This window comes from Struthio camelus, chromosome 17, assembly GCF_040807025.1.
Source record: "Struthio camelus isolate bStrCam1 chromosome 17, bStrCam1.hap1, whole genome shotgun sequence".
Lineage (NCBI taxonomy): Eukaryota > Metazoa > Chordata > Aves > Struthioniformes > Struthionidae > Struthio > Struthio camelus.
The window spans coordinates 12,943,295-12,960,887 of NC_090958.1; the positions used below are offsets into that span (position 1 = coordinate 12,943,295).

The window sequence follows — 17,593 nt, forward strand, 5'->3', positions numbered from 1 at the left end:
GCCTTCTCATGCCATCTTCTCTAAAGCTGCAGTAGAGAAGGCGAGAGGCTGCTTGGAAACATCTCAAGCATGAGAGAGTTGAGACTGCCTTATTTATTTCTCTCTTAGCTCACTAGCTAATTGTGCAAAAAACCCTCTTGCAAACGTGTTTGTTCAGATTGCTTCCTGAGGAGTCTGTTGGAAATCCGGCAGGAAGGGGGCTGCACAAATACTAGCTTGCAATTATTTGATGTGCTGCAATACCTCTTTGCAACAGGATGAGGGCCTCAGTTGTGTACATCTGGGTGATTTAAGAGAGATCTTAGAGTTCGGTGGTCTGATTTTGTTGCTCTTTTCTTCTAAATAAGTACTATTATATAAAGTACTAAAATAGAAAATACTAGGATGTATTAAAACTCCTGAGTGGTGGGCTAGTAAATGCAGCTGGAATTTCATTGTGAAATGGTAAGTAATGTTAATGTAAATGAATAACTAAAGCTGGAATTTACGGTTCCAAAAGATCACTGACATATTTCTCCTGCATTTTTTTCTTTAACACTAGTGTTCACATACTTTGAACATCAAAGTCTTTCCTTCTACGCATTATTCATTCTTGTAAATGTTTCATATCGTGCAACAGAATGATCAGAAAGTTATGTCTCTTTAGATATGGTAAATCAATCTTGTTGCTTCCTTTTAAAGAGGTAGTTTGAAATGATTTTTGTGATTATTAATTTGAATTTAATTGTTTTTGTTTTTCAACCTAAGATTTTTAAGATTCAGAAGTTTTCAAACCACTTTTCAGTCACCCTCTACTTCTCTTGCCACCCTCCAAAAGTAAAACCTTACTTATTTTTTCGGCAAGTCAAATCCCTCATCTCTTTAAAGGGACCCTAAAAATGAAATTCAGCAGGAAAAACATCTCATAAAAAATCTGAATTTAGAACTTGATTCTTTAAGTATCTGCCCACCATATTGGGGGCTGCACAACAGAAGGTGTGTTGATTCCAAAGATGCTGCGGTAGCCTCAGCAGAGATGGTACTTTGTAGGGAGAGTCTGCCGTGGTTGTCTTTCATAACTTTTTTTCACTCACCTTTGGGGAAAACTTGAACATGAGAAGTCTCCAGACGATAATGAGCATCTTGGTCATATTCAGCTGCTGCACAGTCTGCAGTTTCCACTATCTGATAAAAATTCTAGTTCCTCTATATTGATTGAGGTTAAGGTCATCCCTTGCTGCGGATGACCTGGGGTCGGTTGAACTTAGGGTCTGTTATCATGACTGGTTCTGTGACAGGCTTTGCAGATAAGAATGTGGCTGTAAGATCGATGCTTTAATGTAGGTTCAATTCAAAACATTTTAGTTCAGTGCTATTTCAAGTGAAATATATTGTCTCTGACCTGAGTAGCTAAGAGGGCAGGACTGTAAATGCAGGAGCAACTGAGGTTTTCTTCTGCATCAACATCTTTGCGCCAAAATGGAGTGTGCACAGTACTCAAGAGTCAACAGCAGCAAAGGTAACTTTTGCAAGGTCAGCGCTGCACAGGACCAACCGCAGTTTCCAGGAGAGCCCTGGACAAAAGCAAGTCTGAGTTTTTTATATTGTTGTTATCATTGCAGCCTTAGCTATTTGAGAATCCAGTAGCAGCCCAGAAGTGCCCCAAGGCAACAAACCATCTTTACTGCATTGGGAGAGACGCCTCTGACAGATGGCTATTTTAGAGTGCTGAGTAGTTTTTTTAAAGTTTTTTTTACCTCTGGCTACTTAACATCGTCCTAATCTTCAGCCAGCTGTTCCTCATCTGGCTGAGCACAGCGATAGAGAGATGTCAAGATCAACCCTAGAGTCTGAACACATGCTGTCTTTGTGTTTTTTTTTCTAGAGCTTCCTGTCCATCTTAGATCATATGAGTGAAAAGGTGAGCCCTATGGAGACTAGTAGGAGTAAAAATCAATGGGAGAGAGTAATAGCCTAATAGAACGAGAGAGAGAACTGGATTTGGGATGGGGTCCTGGCATTGCCTCTAGCTTGTTCAATCGATTTGGGGCAAGTTACCAGCGCCTTGTGTGTTCCCTGTTTGTAGGAGAGATTGGCAGTCACAGCTGGTTGGTATGTTTTCAACAAAGTATATTCATTAGAATCCAAATATTGCATGTATTGATTTTGATCAAGTTTTCTTCTGGCAACACAGGCCTTTCTGAGGGAAGAAAAATTGGAACCTGACCCTTTTGGGCAGGAAGCAGTGGTTTCAACTCAATCCTGTTTGTGTGAAAATTTTTGGCTTTGTTCCAATGCAAAATGAAAATACATTTTCTGACCTTGAAGGTTCTCCCAAAGCACTACTGCCATCCTTCAGTCAGCTCTAATAGTTTGTCCTTTGTAAATTGCTTTGAGATCTTTCAATGAACAGTGCTGTTTAAGAGCTACCTAGTTTGAATGGTGTCAGAGAAGTAAGCTTGCAGCCTTATAAACGTATCCTCCTGTTCTCCTGTACACGCTGTAGACTATCTTAAGCTGACCATTTAAGAATATTTACTTAGCAAAAGTAAGTCACTGTTTCACCTAAATCACATTGAGAATGAAATCGTGTCTTTAAAAGAACCCATTTTAAAGCTGTGGTGGAATGAAAAAATCATCAAACCTTGGAAAACTCTCTGCAATAGTCAAAAGTGTTTTTTCAGCTCTTGGGATAAATTGCATGCCAGTGTGTCAGAATCCAAACTGAATCCTTGCAGCCAGCTTGTAAACTTGAGTTTACAATGGAAATACTGATCTAACAGGCTCTTAACCGTATCAAGACCAGCAGGTGTTGCTCTAATATATTAAATGCTATGGAGACATCTGATAAGCTACACTTGAGTATTAGTTCAATAAATTTTCTTAAATGAAATAGATATTTTCTAGGAAAACATAATGCTATGACAGACTTGCAATAAGAATACTAAAACATTCAAAACATTGGAAAATTGCAGGTTCAGAGCTGCTTCTGTTGAACTGAGAGTTTTACTACCGACTGCTTTGGTGAAAGATCTGACCTGGCATTTACGTATTATTTGACAACTCAGTGTATTTAAGAGTAAACAGTACTGCTGAAAGTAACCAAATCTTATGCAAAAGTCTAGAGAAGTACCTTTCTGCAGGAGATGAAGCTGCAGAAACCTATGACCTCTCTTGCCAGAGATGAGATTAGATTATGATGAAATTCTAATCCAAGCTTGTGCTGTCCTGCTGATCCCCACAACGCCCGGGGTTTGTAGGTGAACCGCAAAGGACAAGGGCAGAACTCCTCCGAGGCAGAAGTACAGACTGCAGCCTCAAGGGCCTTTTGCAGAGGCTTAACAACAGACAGGTCAGAGGCAGGATGGTGGCCTGTCCTCAGGTAACCCTGAAGTAGGCCTTTCCAGGGTAGAGTAAATTCAGGGAGGCTCTGATTTTTGCTGGGTTTTTGAGCTCAGCAGCTCCTGAGAATCAAAGAGGAGGAGGGACAAAGGGGAAAAAAATCCCACACCCAGGGTTATATTGTGGGATGCAGCCCTCTAAAGTGAGATAGCATGCAAAGGAGGACCACCTTAGGTAGGAATGCAGAAGCTGCCGGCAGAAAGGGCTTAGTCTACCTTGTGTCCATAGGCAAATAGCTTAGAGCTCTTGTTAGCTCTTCAGCAGTTGCTGGATGTATGTTTGACAGTAAGGACCTGGGCTACTTTTCTCCACCTGTGAACTCTTGGCAAGAACTTCTCTCACGTGTGGAAGTGGTCCTAGTCATGTCAGTGCCAGGTGTGGGATCGCTGGCCGGTGTTGTGTTTGAGGTTGCCGGGAAACCCCCCGAGCTGAGTGCGTGAACAGCTCTGCTCCTGCTGGGAGCCTGCGAGTTGGGTTCAGCCCGTTTTCCACCGGGAGGCAGCTTGGGGCGTCATTTCACCTCCAGGGCTTGCACCAGCAGAGAAGGACCGTGCGCCCTGCCGTGTCCCAGGCGCTGCCCCCCGGGGACGCTGGGCTGGGGCTGGCCCATTGTCTCGAGGGACAATAACGAGAAGCAAACGGCCGCTCCTGGCCTGCGCGCGGCTCGCTGGCGGCTCCGCCGGTCGGAAGGCCGGGGCGGAGGGGCGGCACCGGCGGCGCGGCGCGGCGCGGCGGCTCCGCCGTGTGCATGTAGATGAGCTCCCCCGGAGCACGTCACTCCGCACCGGCGCTCTGCGTTTGGGGCGGCTGAGAGCGAGGGCGGAGGAGAGGCGGCGGCGGCACGGCGCCGGCAGCGCCCGCCGCCCTCCCGCTCCGCTGTGCTCCGCTCCGCTCCGCCCCGCGGCCCCCGATGCCGCCCAGCCCGCCCGGGCGCTGCTGCTGCCGCTGCCGCTGCCGCCGCCGCCGCCGCGGGGCCGGGGCGGCCGCCGGGCGGGGAGCGGCGGCGCCGCGGTGCTGAAGGACAGCTCCGCTGCGCGCCCCTGCGCGCCCCTTCCCCGCGCCGCCCGCCACCATGCCTTGACGTGCCCCCTCCAGCACGGCGGCGGCTCCCATGGCGGTGGCACGGAAAATCAAAACTTTGTTGACGGTGAACATCTTGGTCTTCGTGGGGATCATCCTCTTCTCCGTGTACTGCAGGATCCAGGACCGCTCCCAGGAGCTGGTGCAGATCGTCAGGAGCGCGGACCGCCGGGCCAGGAGCCGGGGCGCCAAGGTGGGCAGCCTGGCGGACAGAGAGTCCATCCTGCAGCGCCTGGACCACCTGGAGGAAGTGGTGTACAACCAGCTAAATGGTACGGAGGGCTGGGGGACAGGGGCATGGGGCATCTTGCGGCACCAGTCCCGCTGCATGCCATGTCCTGTGGAAGGTGCCACGGGATGGGGAAGAGCATCCAGAGTGCACACGCGCTGGGGAGGGAAGCCCGTGGACCATCGATGCGTGCACCCTGTGACCGCTGCAGAAGATAAGGGGGAATTGGTAGCTGCAGGACGTTGCTGGAAGACTTGTGGGGGAAATCCCACACCCCCAAACTCAGTCCAAAGTCAGGGCTTCCTAAATAGGCACAAAGTTAAGGAGGCTGCAGAGTTGAGGAGGAGGATGTAAGAACTGGTTGAAGTCCCTGTGAAGTGTACCCGGGTTTTACAGTTTGCCTGTGATGTTGATGTTTTAACTGTGCCTGGGTGCGTATATGTTTATATAGCAGATGTCTTGTTAGTTTATAGCTGGAAGTCATATACTTGGTCTTAGAATTACTTTAAAAACACTCTATTCAGTTCTTACACTGTGTGCTTTTAATGGTCTCTAGTTAAATACAGCACCCACATGTTTCTTTAATTGCCATTTAAATTTGATATTATCTTCAGTGAGGAGGGGAAGCAACCACCACTTTATTACCTTCAATTCTAATGTACTAGCCTTGAAAAAATTTGGTAAGTAAGCAAAGAGCCTCTTCTGTGGTAATTAGAGCAGGCTAAGCCGTAAAAGTTGTTATAGGACAACTAACCTTTCGTGCAGGAGCTTATTTTTCAAAACAAGTGCATTTATATGTATATAGATTCATAAAGTTCTGAATGCGAAACGTCAGGGGATTAAGTGTTTAAATACATCAGTGCTTCAGACAAAAGGAGGTCAAAGAAGTAAACCTTTACATGATGTTGTAGTATAAATGTAACATTTAGCATCTAGCACCACATAAAACTTCCCATGTAAGTATGTTTAAGTATACCAAATATGCTTCTGGGGTGGCTGTGAAAATCTTCTTACTCATAACGTTGATTTAACAAAGGCTACTGCAGTCTCAAAACGCAGACAAATAGGAGGGTTAGTTCTCTGCTACTACTTTCTGAACGACTGTATAAATCTAAGCAGTTTAGACTGTTACGGTAACACGCAGCCTGTGCCAGCAAGTATTATAGAATAGACATCCCCTTACGTGCAATCACATGCATACGCATGTGTATAAATGGGGAACAGAGAAGGGCAATGTGGAGTTGTGGGTGGTAGTCACAAGAATACACACGCATGAGTGAGAGGGAAAGTGTCTACGTCTGTGTTTCCTAATGATGTTTTGTAGAAGTTCTGAAGAACGCAGTATTTAAGAGGGAAATGCTCCTCCCAAATTCAGTGCAGCCACAGAGTGCCCAAAGCGAAATAGCTCAGTCCCTAGGCTGTATCCATCGCAGCTGAATTGAATGGGTCTTTTTGACCCAAATTGATTTGTCCTTGGCAGTGCTCATAGGTGGGACTTTGGGTAGGATTATTTTACTGGCCCTGGGTTCATCTCAGCATAGCATCCACTGGAGAAATCAGCGGGAGTCCTTAGCGTACGAGGCAGGCGACATGAAACGGAAAGTTCTCTGTAACGTCCATCTCTATTTTGGGATGGTTTTTTCCTTTTTCTTCTTTCATCTGGTTTTATGGATGTGGAAATTCACAGCGATGTTACTATTTAATTAAAATGCTGGGTTGCTCCAAAGGGTAATAATAGGCACTGTGGGCAGTTTTTTCTTCTTGGAAATTCTTAAACAGGGAAATACAGAAACTTCTTCAAGCCGAGCTGTTCAAATTCCCTATTTGTTTTCTCTTCAGTTTCTTTCTGACATAGTTGGGTTTTTTTATTTCACAGTGCATGAACACAGATTAATTTTTTTTGTCATCAGAGTGAAGAGATACTTTGTCAGTTTCTCTCTTTTTTCTTTCTGTGGCAAAAAAAACTAAAAAGTCCTTTAAAAAACTCAGGAGGAGCCCCACTGAGGTGATCAGAGTTGTATCACTATAAGTGAAATCAGGATCAAGCATCTGTGTTTGGGTTTAGCTCAGTGACGTTCCCTTTTAATATCATGACTCATTACTTAATGGGCATAATGCTGCTCTGGCAGCGTTTAGATTCAAGGGAGCCCGGCTGTGACAACGTTGTACGGTGTCTTACGAAGAGACTGGTGTTACGTAAACACTCAGCCTGCTCCGGAGCTGCGCAGTTTCATCCTAGCGTCCAGCAGGTTTCTCAGATGTTATCCTATCTAGTGTTTTATCAGAAGGGTAGAGAGACATCTGAGGCCTTCTTGGACATCAGCTTTTTAATGAGGTTGGTCAAAATTGCTTCTAGAGAGAGAGAGAGACTGATATTAGTAGACAGATTTTATTCTTAGAGGATATGAATTCCTTGCACACCCAGACCTCCTGCAAGCGCCCGATAGAGGTTGAGTCCAACCCAATGTTATTGTTACAGTAGGTCTGTCCAGATCAGTGTTTTAATTTTCTGCTCTTGGTGTTTCTAGCTTGGGATCAGCAAATTTAGAGCCAGTTATTAAGCATCTTATGTTGTTGGTTATGAAGTCTCAGTGTTCTTTTAATCTGCTTTTCTCTTCTATTTGGATTCTTCTTAAACTAGAAAGACCTCCCCCTGTATTTTCCGGGGACTCTGATGAACAGCCAGGGTAATAGATGCTTCTGTGAGAGACCAGCTCTGCAGCTGCAACTGTGCAGAATTTTGTTTCTGAAACCCCTATTTGTTTTCATGCAATTAAAGAAATGTTATCTTAAAGCGCACCTTCTGTAAGGAAATATAAATACAAGCAGGAATGTTACAAGTGTATCAGCAGACAACCTGAAACTGATCACCAGAGACCTCATTAACTTTTCAGTCGGAATAAAAACCGTGCATACAATGCCTGTGGAAGTATATATAGACCATGTATGAAAGCCAGTAGAAAGCTGGTCCTTGTAATTATCTCTGGCAAAACAAGAATTTTTAGAATGGAGTGAATGAGAATTGCCACAAATCTCTGCAGGGACGTGCAGACGTACACCCAAACAATAGTTTGCAGTTGGCTTATGCTTTGGGTTTTGATCAACTTAGAAAAATCATAGTTTTGAAAGCTTGCTTTATGCCCAGCTGCTGCTCTTTTTGGTGGAAGTAAGTGGGTGTAGCATACAAAGGGGAAGGAAAGGAATGAAACATGGCTGTGAAATTTCCTTGTTGAAGCCTTATGTAACTTGTCAGTGTTTGATTTCAAACATAACATTTATTTTGAACAACCGAGTTATTCCAGATCTAGTTCATCAATCTGTGTATTTTTCCACTTTTTGCTATAATTTTACTATTGATTAATACTTCTTATTCTCAGGTAATATGAAGGTAAGACCAGATAGGCTTTGTAGCAATTCCTGAAATGGCATAATGATATGTCATAACAATACCTTGGTATTTATTTCCTTTACTTTTTCTTTTTTTAATAAAGGGGAAAAATCAACAAGATCTAACTGACTAGATTTTTTTTCCCTAATCAGTTTTATATCTGAATCTATTGCTAATGATTTACCACAGAGGATAAAGAATTTTTGATGCCCCAACTAGAGCATAACCTTTCATGCCAAAAGCAATTGAAGGGTCAGACTACAATTTCACTGTAATTGCCTTTTTCCCTTTTCACTGTTTCTTTCCAGTAATATACAACAATCAATACAGCATGTAATTAGATTTCATTCAATCTGCAAAGATTAAGAGAGTTTTCATCCTCTCATTATGTATGCTCACATCATGTCTTCCTGCTCTTATCTTCTACATTAGACCTCTTTGACCCATTCTACTGCAGACGTGGAGGGATAAGCTTGGAATATTCCCTTGAATTTGGCAGATTATCATTCTTTACACCTCATAATTTGATTTTGCTCACTTTGGGAAGATTAAATATAACAGGAATTTCCATTTTGATAAATGGGTTTTGCATTGCATGTGCATTTCATGGAGAGGGCTGGGGAAAAAAGTGGACAATTCATGTAATTGCAGCACACAGGCTTAAAATGATGGAAATAGTGGGTCCTAGGTACAAGGACTGATTCGTTCAGACTGTGACTCCTGATTTTTGGAGTGTACTGGAAGCAAAGTGATTGCATTTAAAATTCAGCCTGGCAATCTGCATGCTTAAAAAGTACAGTAGTATTTTTAAAAGGACAGTTTATTTTTCATAGGCTAGGGGCTGGTTGAAAATAGTTCCACATTTCCATATTGAAAAAGGGTTGGGAACAGGCTGCAAATGAATCATGTGAATGTCCACATCAGATTTGTCAAAAAGAAGCTTTTAGAGTTGGCAACTTTCAGCTGAAGAGTAATTCCTTTGCAGAAAAGAGAGGTAAAGCCATGTGTGCATGGGGGAAGATGAGGTGTGGCTGCCAGCCTTGCTTTAATGAAACTGCACCTTCTCATACCCACATACAGATTCTCACGTTATAACTATTCTATTTAATTTGATTATGGCGCATGCTAACATGCGTTTGACGACGTTAGCTTGTGGCGGCTGCTCTTTGCCATGTGTTTGCCTTATACTAGTGGGAGCCTTTTTCATGTGGTCTCAGTTAGAGTTTTTAAGAAATGCAAGGTGGGGCCAAGTGAAGGCAGGAGTGAAAAATATCAACCAGAATTTTTTTTTTTTCCAAGTTAGGCTGCGGTGTCTCTGTTCACCACGTGGCACAGAGCAAGTGTTCTCACTTGTTCTGGATCAGTTGCTCAAGCTGAGGTAACTAAACATTGTTACAGACCTGACCTTCCGTATTGCAAAGTGATGAAGCCCAAAAGGCCTGATCTCAACTTAACATTAGCTTTAGCCACATTAATCTTGATTCATGTAGCTCAGGGAGGAGCTGGGTCTACAGAACGCTGTGGTAGTTGCAAGATCTTTAGCTGTAAACGTCCACTGATTTGCAACTTCTGCAGTCCAATTCTACCCCTGTAATATTTGGGCATGAAACAAAGCCCAGGAGATTGTTTTCATAGCTGCTGGTGGTGATTGGGGCTTGAAGCCTAGCACAAGGCAAAGTTTTCACCCAGTGAAAGTTGACGATAACCATAAATCATAATCAGTGATTTCAGGAAGGCAAAGATTTTATTCCCCCAAAATGAAGGAAGAATATATAACGAGTGGATATTTGGATGGGCCCTATAAAAATTTAATGTAACATCCTAAACAATCTTCCTCTTTTGAATCACGTTAGGAAAAAATGCCTAAACATATGGTAGAAAGAGGAGGTAAAATTCTCGTTTAAAATGAGCAAAACTGCATTCAGCTCTTTAAAATAGTGACAAATCTGAAAAATGTATCTCCATTCCAGCAGCACATGAGTGATTTTATAGTCTCTCCCTGTGTTCTGTGTTTCATGTACTGCTAACCATTTCCTATGTGAAGTTTCTACATTTTGCTTTTGTAGCTGGTAAGAAAAGTCATTTTGACAGAAAAATCATGTGGTAGTTTTATCACTGACACATTTATTTGCGTAGAACTTGAACCATTTGTACTATATAGGATTAAATGTAATGTTTACAGATAGGGAAGGAAAATCTTTGACTGATGTTGTTTTTGTTGTCTTTTAGAAGATATCCCAGTTCAGTTTCTTTCCATTTCTTTGTAGATGTTGGAATTGGAAAAGCAAATGTGATGCTGTCCTCTTTTAGTGAAGAGCACATCTGTGACCAACAGACAGGCTTTGAGAATTAAAAAAAAAAAAAAACTGGCTTTAACTTTAAAGTCTTGATGGTGGGTAGTTGTGGGGGTTGGTTTTGAATTTAGGATTTTTTTGTTTGTTTGATTTTTTTCAGTAAATTCAGGCAAGTTGTAGATAAACCAACAGCATCAATTAAAAATGCAGTTCCAGGCACTCAGTGCATGGCTGTTCTCCAAGGAAATAATAAGATTTATGAAAGGAAGGAACAGAAATGAGTCATGTTTAACAAATCTCTCTTTTATTAATGCCCCTCTCTAACCTTACTAATGGGTATGCAGTCTCTTTCTTTCTTACTACATTTGGCTTACTTTTTTATTATTGTTATTATTTGTGGGGTTTCACTTGCTGGTCGTTTCCATCACTTATTTTAAACTAATAATCTGAAGGGGGGGAAAAAAAAGAAAACCTGTGATGATCTGGATAACAGGAAGGAAGAAAGCCAGTGGCAGCAGAGCAGCTTCCAGCGTTGTTGTAGTCCTATTGATCAAAACTATCTTCTGAAATGAGAGAACTTCAGCTTCTGAGAATGAAAGCCAGAGAGAGATCCTCCCACTGACCTAAAGTCATCTTCTCCTGAGAGCACAGAGCTATAGCAGCAAAGTCGTAATTGAATGTGTTGATGACTTGTGTCTGCCTTCCCTAAAACCTGTAGGTATGGCGCCATGGAAATGGCTTTGTGTATATAAAAGCCTCGTAGGAGGAGGCAACCCTCCCTTTAAAGATAGTATGGCAGATGCAAGTAGATTGGAAGTTGTCTTTCTGCCCTATAGCTTTTACCTTTTCGAATGTTCTCTAATATGGGCATTTCCCAGAAAGTTTTGGAGACATACTACAGTGCAGCTGGTTACCCAGCAAGTCCTGTAGGACAGAAGAAGCATGAACCTGTAGCAAGGCTGTCTCTTCAATCAAGGATTGCACAACTTGCAGAGTAGAAAGGAGCCATGAGGGAGCAGCGTGATGCACCTTGTCTCAGATCCCCTCGTTTAGTTGGAGTTACTTTGAGTTTAAATGAATGGTAGTAGTTTTAGGGGTGAAGGTGAGAATCTTGGTTCTGTAATTTACTTCTCAGTCTAATCTGCTACGCTTTCTTGTGTGTATGTTGCAAACCCTCTGGTACAGCTGAAGCACTATGGAGCTTCACCTGGAGAAGATCCCTTCCGAGCTTGGTAGTCCTCAACTTTTTAATGCTGTCATGCTGAAGTTTCCATTCGCTCTTCTCTCATTGCCCACAATACCCATATCAGTAGCTTTCAAGAGTGCAGCAAAGATACAGATAATCCATATTTCTTCTATGGCTTTGTTTTTTTGAACTCTGAAGCAGTAGGAAAAGGGCCTTCAGTTGCATCAACCGGAAGTCCTCTAAAACAGTGAATCAAGGATGGAGTTGCCATTTGTGGGAAAACCGTCTTTTTTCGAATTGAGCCTCACCAATTGGCTTACTGAAATGATGTCTTCTAGAACCTGTGATCTGGTATAGATCTAAATGAAGTGAGCCATGCATGTATATGCAAACCTCTAGACGTCCAAGGAACTGGTATTTTAGGGCTGAGTTCTGCTTTCTCCTCCCTCTATTTGACACTTGCTTCCCACTGTGAGGAGCAGGGACTTGTTGTTCAGTGATTCTTTGCACTAGCTTTTTATTTCACCTGGTTTAGCTAACCTGGACTCATTGTAATATGTGAGAAAACAGAGCAGCAGCACTTTGTGCAAAATCTGGTAGAGCCATCTAGAAGGCCTTTCACAGCAGTTCCCTATCCCTCTTCTTCTATTTCTCAGGCCTTGTCATTTCTGTATGCTTTGAATTTTTTCTGTGGTTTATTTGTTTGTTTTTTAAACACCTCTTATGTCATCTTGCTGAAATGTGTATTTAGAGGGCCTGCTCCAATGACTATAGACAGGTCAGTTGGGCTTTGTAGTAAGAGGAAGAAATGACTGTCCTCAGAGTAGAGTAAGCCTGCTTGCTGTCTGCAATCAACCTAAGCTAATCAGTGTATGTTCTGCCCAGCCTTGCAAAGTTGTCTTGTGAGGCAGCTGTTGCCACTTGCCTCTGCCTTTTTCTTACTTGGATGACTAGTTCTGAGGGGTCTTGGCTGTCAAGCCAAGGATGAACCTGGGACCATGAATAGTTTTGTAGTCTCAGTGAGGAGAGTTCTTCTTAGTGAAACGCTTCAGTAAAAAAAGGACTAGTTCTGGGAATCCCTGGCAAATGGACAAAGCCCTTTTTATATATATATATATATATATATATATATATATATATATATATAATTTTTTTTTTAAGTATGTCCTTGATTACTGACTTTGGAGTAGAGTCCAAGGGCAGCTGCAAGATGAATAGTAGAAGATGGAATAGACCTGATTCTGCTTTGACATTTTGAGCAGTGAGGACACATAAATAAATGAGCAAAACATTTTTAGAAAAGGTGAGAATATAGACTTCTGAACATTTTAATCTTTGCACCACCTCCTACAGAGCCATTCTGTAGAAGCCCTTTCATTTGGCACCGTGATCTGATTTATACTTTTAATACTTGAGCTGTAATTTGCATGTCATCCTGGGAGAACGGGCAGTGATTAAGGAAACTAAACCAAGCCTCTGTAAACAGTGCTACTGTGGTTCTGTCAGGCAGAAGTGTTTGGTGCTAGAGGATGCAGGAGAGTTACCTGTTTCACAGCATGATTTGGAAATCGCATCTAAATAACCCAAACTCAGTGGATTCCTCCCTGGCTGAAATATGCCTGATGTATAAAGGAACACGCTGGGCTTCTGGGATTGCTCAGTGCATTTGCTTTAGTCTTAACCTCCTGGTTAAATGTTAGAGCAAATATCTAAGAGGTTGCTGTAATGCTAGTGTCTCTCTCGGGTTGAATGCCCACTGTAAAACGGCATAGCTTCGACAAAAGCCATCCTGTTCCCCTGGCAGAGCCATGGTACCTCCTTCCTCTCTGCAAGGCTAAAACGTGCATGTGGAAGGAAGCTGCTGATATAAAGGTCTTTGGTGTCTGTATGCTGCTGAACTCTGCTCCAGAAGGACAATTTTTTAGCTGTACAGTCCACCACTTTCCCCTTTTCAGGCAATTAACTGCAGCAGGAGGGATAGGAGAAAATCTGAGCCTGTCTAGGCAAGAAGCAGCTGGGGAACTCGATTCTCTACCTTTTACCTATGTTACAGAGCCACTTAAACCCACAGTCCAGTTGCCTTTGCTGGAGTACTCGTGACAGTAGGCGCTCACTGACAGAAGAGTTGCAAACGTGTTGTAAGGGATGATTCAACTCAGGTTTGCTAGAGCCTGGCACTTGAATCACTGTCTGGTACAAGCAGCATCAAAGCTCTCCTGACTAGACTTTAATGTAGATAAACTGATCAGAGGAGAAAATGGATCCTGCCAGGTCTCTCTCTTACCTGAAGTCCTGCAAATATTCAGATAATATGAAAAACAAGTATTACGTACAGGGGTTCACGCAGGGCTGCGTTAGACTACGCAGCAATGTCTGTGAGGGGTATTCTTTGTCATGGTGAAACATTCATGACTTCATAGGCTCAGGAAGCGCGGAGCTGGTCTCTTTGGGATTATCGGTGTGTTACTCATCTTTGTTCCTGAGGAGAGCTATTGAGAAGCAAGTCTGTGATACAGGCAATAGTTGTGTTTAGTCAGGAATCCAGGTAAGGCACGAACCTGCTATTGTTTTTAAGCAAGCCCGCTGACCCCTGTTCTGTTGTCATCAGAGAACTGTGTGGACAGTGACAGCACTGGTTGGGTGGGGTACCCAGCTGTCTTGCTCAGATAGGCTCGAGGGGATTTGTCTGCTCGTTTTTATGCATGCAGCAGTGATCCAGATTCTCCTCAGTGCACCCATGCAGTTAGTGCTGTTGAAGTCCGTTGCCTGTTTGCATCCCTGCTGTTGATCCAGGAGCTGTCAGCATAGTAACTCCAGTGGTTAACTTTGGCCAAACGAAGGTATTTCTGCTACAGAATGAACAGTATATTGGCTAGTTATGATAATATATATGTAGGGTAAAGATGAATTCCTGCTGAGTCTCTGCACTACTTTATTATGGTTGAGAGTGGCATTTTCTCTTTTTGAAGGTTTTGGAGCAGTTCCCCTTTTTAGTATAGAACTGATGAGCTTTATGTTTCTGCCTCTGGTCCTACTGCTGGAGTCTGATTGTTTCTGTGCTTGTGCTGTTTGGCTCCAGTTTGCATTTTGCAAAATGAAGCGCACAGACCAGGAGGTCAAATTAGCAGTGTTATTGTGCCTATCTGAGCAAGCTTTGTTTAGAGATCGATTTATCTGTTTCCACAGCACTGCACAGTACTATGCCCTTACTGTGGGGCAAACTGGAATGCTCTTCTCGCATCCTGCCCGTTAGATACTCCGGTGCTCACAACTCCCCATCCCTCGACTAATCTCTGCTCCTATGGACCCAGGTCCCACATCCCTCAGTTAAGGCCTGTGTTGCAGAGAGCCTTTCACTTTGACCTTGGAGATCTGCTTCTGCCTGTGATCGTACATGTCTCAGTTCGACAGTGATGGGCAGACCGGCACCTAACTTGCACTGAATGTAACTGGGATCCAAAACTAGACTTCCCCTAAAAAGATTTGATTCAATGAGTATTTTAAATGTGCATATGCAATTAAATGCATATGGGTTAGCCGCATCCTAGCGGAATGCTTTAAGGACTAGTCTATTGTTTAAAAACAAAAGGAGGGCCATGTAACTTTCCCTCTCCTTAAGATGAAGAATAAGACCCCTTCTGCATCCTTTAAAGCTGTGGGTCTTAAGGGGGCAGATATTTGCAAACTTGAAAACAAGGATGGGATTTTTGGCTGCCACCTTTTCTGCATCCTCTGCCAACTAGCTCTGAAGAGCTGCCTCCAAAGGCTCAGTCAAGGAATTGCCTCTCCCCTGGAGGGACAGCAGGTCCTCAGTGCGAACCTTCAGCTTCCACCCCAGAGGCTGGCATGTAGAAGTCTGCCTCGTATCGCTCACTGCCCTGCAGCACTTGGGGCTACAGCAAAAACCAGAACGTGTGCAAGGTCACACACAGCATCCCCAATATCTGTTTCCCACAGCGCAGACCAGCATCCGAACCAAGGCAGTGCCATACCATTCGCACGGCAAAAGGGGCTTTGTTGTAAAGGAGCTCATTTTTCTTGGAAGGTGCCCACTGTGACAGCTGGAAAGCCCTCTTCTGCAAGGCTGGAGAAGTTTGCTTCTCATTTTGTCTCTGTGGCATTTTTGGTGGGGTGATGGGGTTAATTGATTGTTTTTCATCTGGATTCTTTATGCGGCTTTGTATTTTCTTCAGCAATGGGGCCTCACTGCCCTTTTAGAAATTGAATTTAGTTTTTCTACAGCACTCTGGTGCCTCTAGGATGTGGAGCTTTTGTAAATGAAAATGTATTTTTGTTATATTAACTCATTTTCAAGCAAGCTCTGTGTGGTTGGAAAGATTGGTGGTATTCTTTCCTGTGCATACTGAACTGAATAAGACTAAGATAAGACTAAAAATATTCCCAATTGAAATAGCATTGTATTACCCAAAGGTTAGTCTTCCTCAGGATTAAAATGTGCAGTTGCTTTATAGATTCCTTGTCAGGGAGATTTCTAGTCAGCTAGCCATGTGTAAAATGAGGCTACTGATAGCTGCACAATTTTCAGTCCCATTGGTGACTACTTTACCACAGAACAAACCTGCTGATTGTAAAGATTTTGATACTCGTTGTGCTGATGTCAGCTAGAAGACGAGGTTTACGTATTCCCATGACGTTGTTTATATTACAAGCGCTGTATTAGAGGTGCTGAGCATGGACTAGGTACTGCTCACCCCTCTGATAGGAAAAACAGACTTTGCTGCACTGAGCTGTTAATCCTAATGCATGATGATAGATTGCAGGTGACTCCAAGTAACAGATGGGAGAGGAGTATAAGGTAAGAGTGAGTTGGTCATGTTCAAGCTGTTAAACAACCAAATACTAAGCTGCCAAACTGCTGAGTTAGCTGACACATGAAGCTCATAGAGCAATAAGTGGGTATGACTTGGGAAAACGGGCGCTTCAGTGATTCAAGTGTTAGCCTGTGTTAACCTGGGGGGTTGGAAACCAGATTTATTTCATAGTTCTCTTATATAATTTCTGTTCACATGGATGATTCCCTGAATCCAGATCTGTGAATTCAGGCTTCTGACTTCAAACGCAGTTGCAGGGACTTGGCAGCAGAACTGGAGCCTGCTTGTGTGTTTCTTCTCGGTGACCATTCATTTCTTCCACTTTTAAATGATCTTCTCTTTCTAAAAAGGAAAACCAGCTAGAGGTTGCATCCCTCTGAATGCCTGCAGAATGTCTTTTGTTTGTTTACTACTAGCATTTTAGGCAGCAATGAAAAGATGTGTGGGGATTCATGAGAAATTTCTCATCTGTCTTCCATGTAATGTTTACCAAACTCATTTGACATGTGCTGCCTGGGATGCTCCTTTAGGCGTAGGTCTGAACACGTCAAGAGCTGCCCAAAGCACTGTGCTCTCAGCTACTTCAGCTTTAGACTGGCAATAGCAATGATCTTTGATTTCAGATCTGTGCCAATCTGATCCTCCTCCTGAAACAGATCCATCTGGCTCAATGCGTTTTCATTCAACAGAAGATTAATTCCAGAACAGAAGTGGCTTTCATAATGCTAGTGTCCGCTGGGGTTACATGTAAAGCCTTCTCTTTTCTGAAAGTGTCGCCCTGGTACAGTTTCCACAGTGACAGCCATATTTCAGGCCTGCAAAACCCCAAGCCAGATTGCAGAGAGCTCTCTTAGATGAGTTCAGGCAATTAAGAATTTCTTCTTCAATTCCTTCTGAACCTGGCCTGCCTAATAAGTGGATTCTTTGTCTCCTTCTTTCTGCCACACGCTAGAAAGTTCACAAAGTAAGATTTTTAAAGTCTTCCTTGTGCAATTAGAAGAGCAAACAGAAGGTATGCAGAAGTCGAGGAGAAAATTTCACGAGAGAACACAGATGTGGTCTAACTTTGGAGCTGGGATGGTGCAGCCTGTTGTGCTGCCAGTGTGCCAGGGCTGAATGACGCAACCCTCAAGGAAGGTGCTGCTCGTTGCAGGGGCCATTTCTGCATATGTTACTATATTTGGTGTTTAGACATATCTCAGC

At 43.2% G+C, this 17,593-nt stretch overlaps 1 protein-coding gene across 6 annotated transcripts in view; it reads left to right on the top strand.

Moving 5' to 3' along the window:
* Positions 1 to 17,593, top strand: part of GALNT9 (polypeptide N-acetylgalactosaminyltransferase 9) — a 454,657-nt gene that overhangs the window by 290,693 nt on the left and 146,371 nt on the right. For all 6 annotated transcript variants that reach the window (XM_068911122.1, XM_068911123.1, XM_009666684.2 and 3 more), the window contains one exon: positions 4,579 to 4,733. In XM_068911122.1, the coding sequence (XP_068767223.1) occupies positions 4,579 to 4,733 (155 nt within the window). The remainder of the gene's footprint in view (positions 1 to 4,578; positions 4,734 to 17,593) is intronic.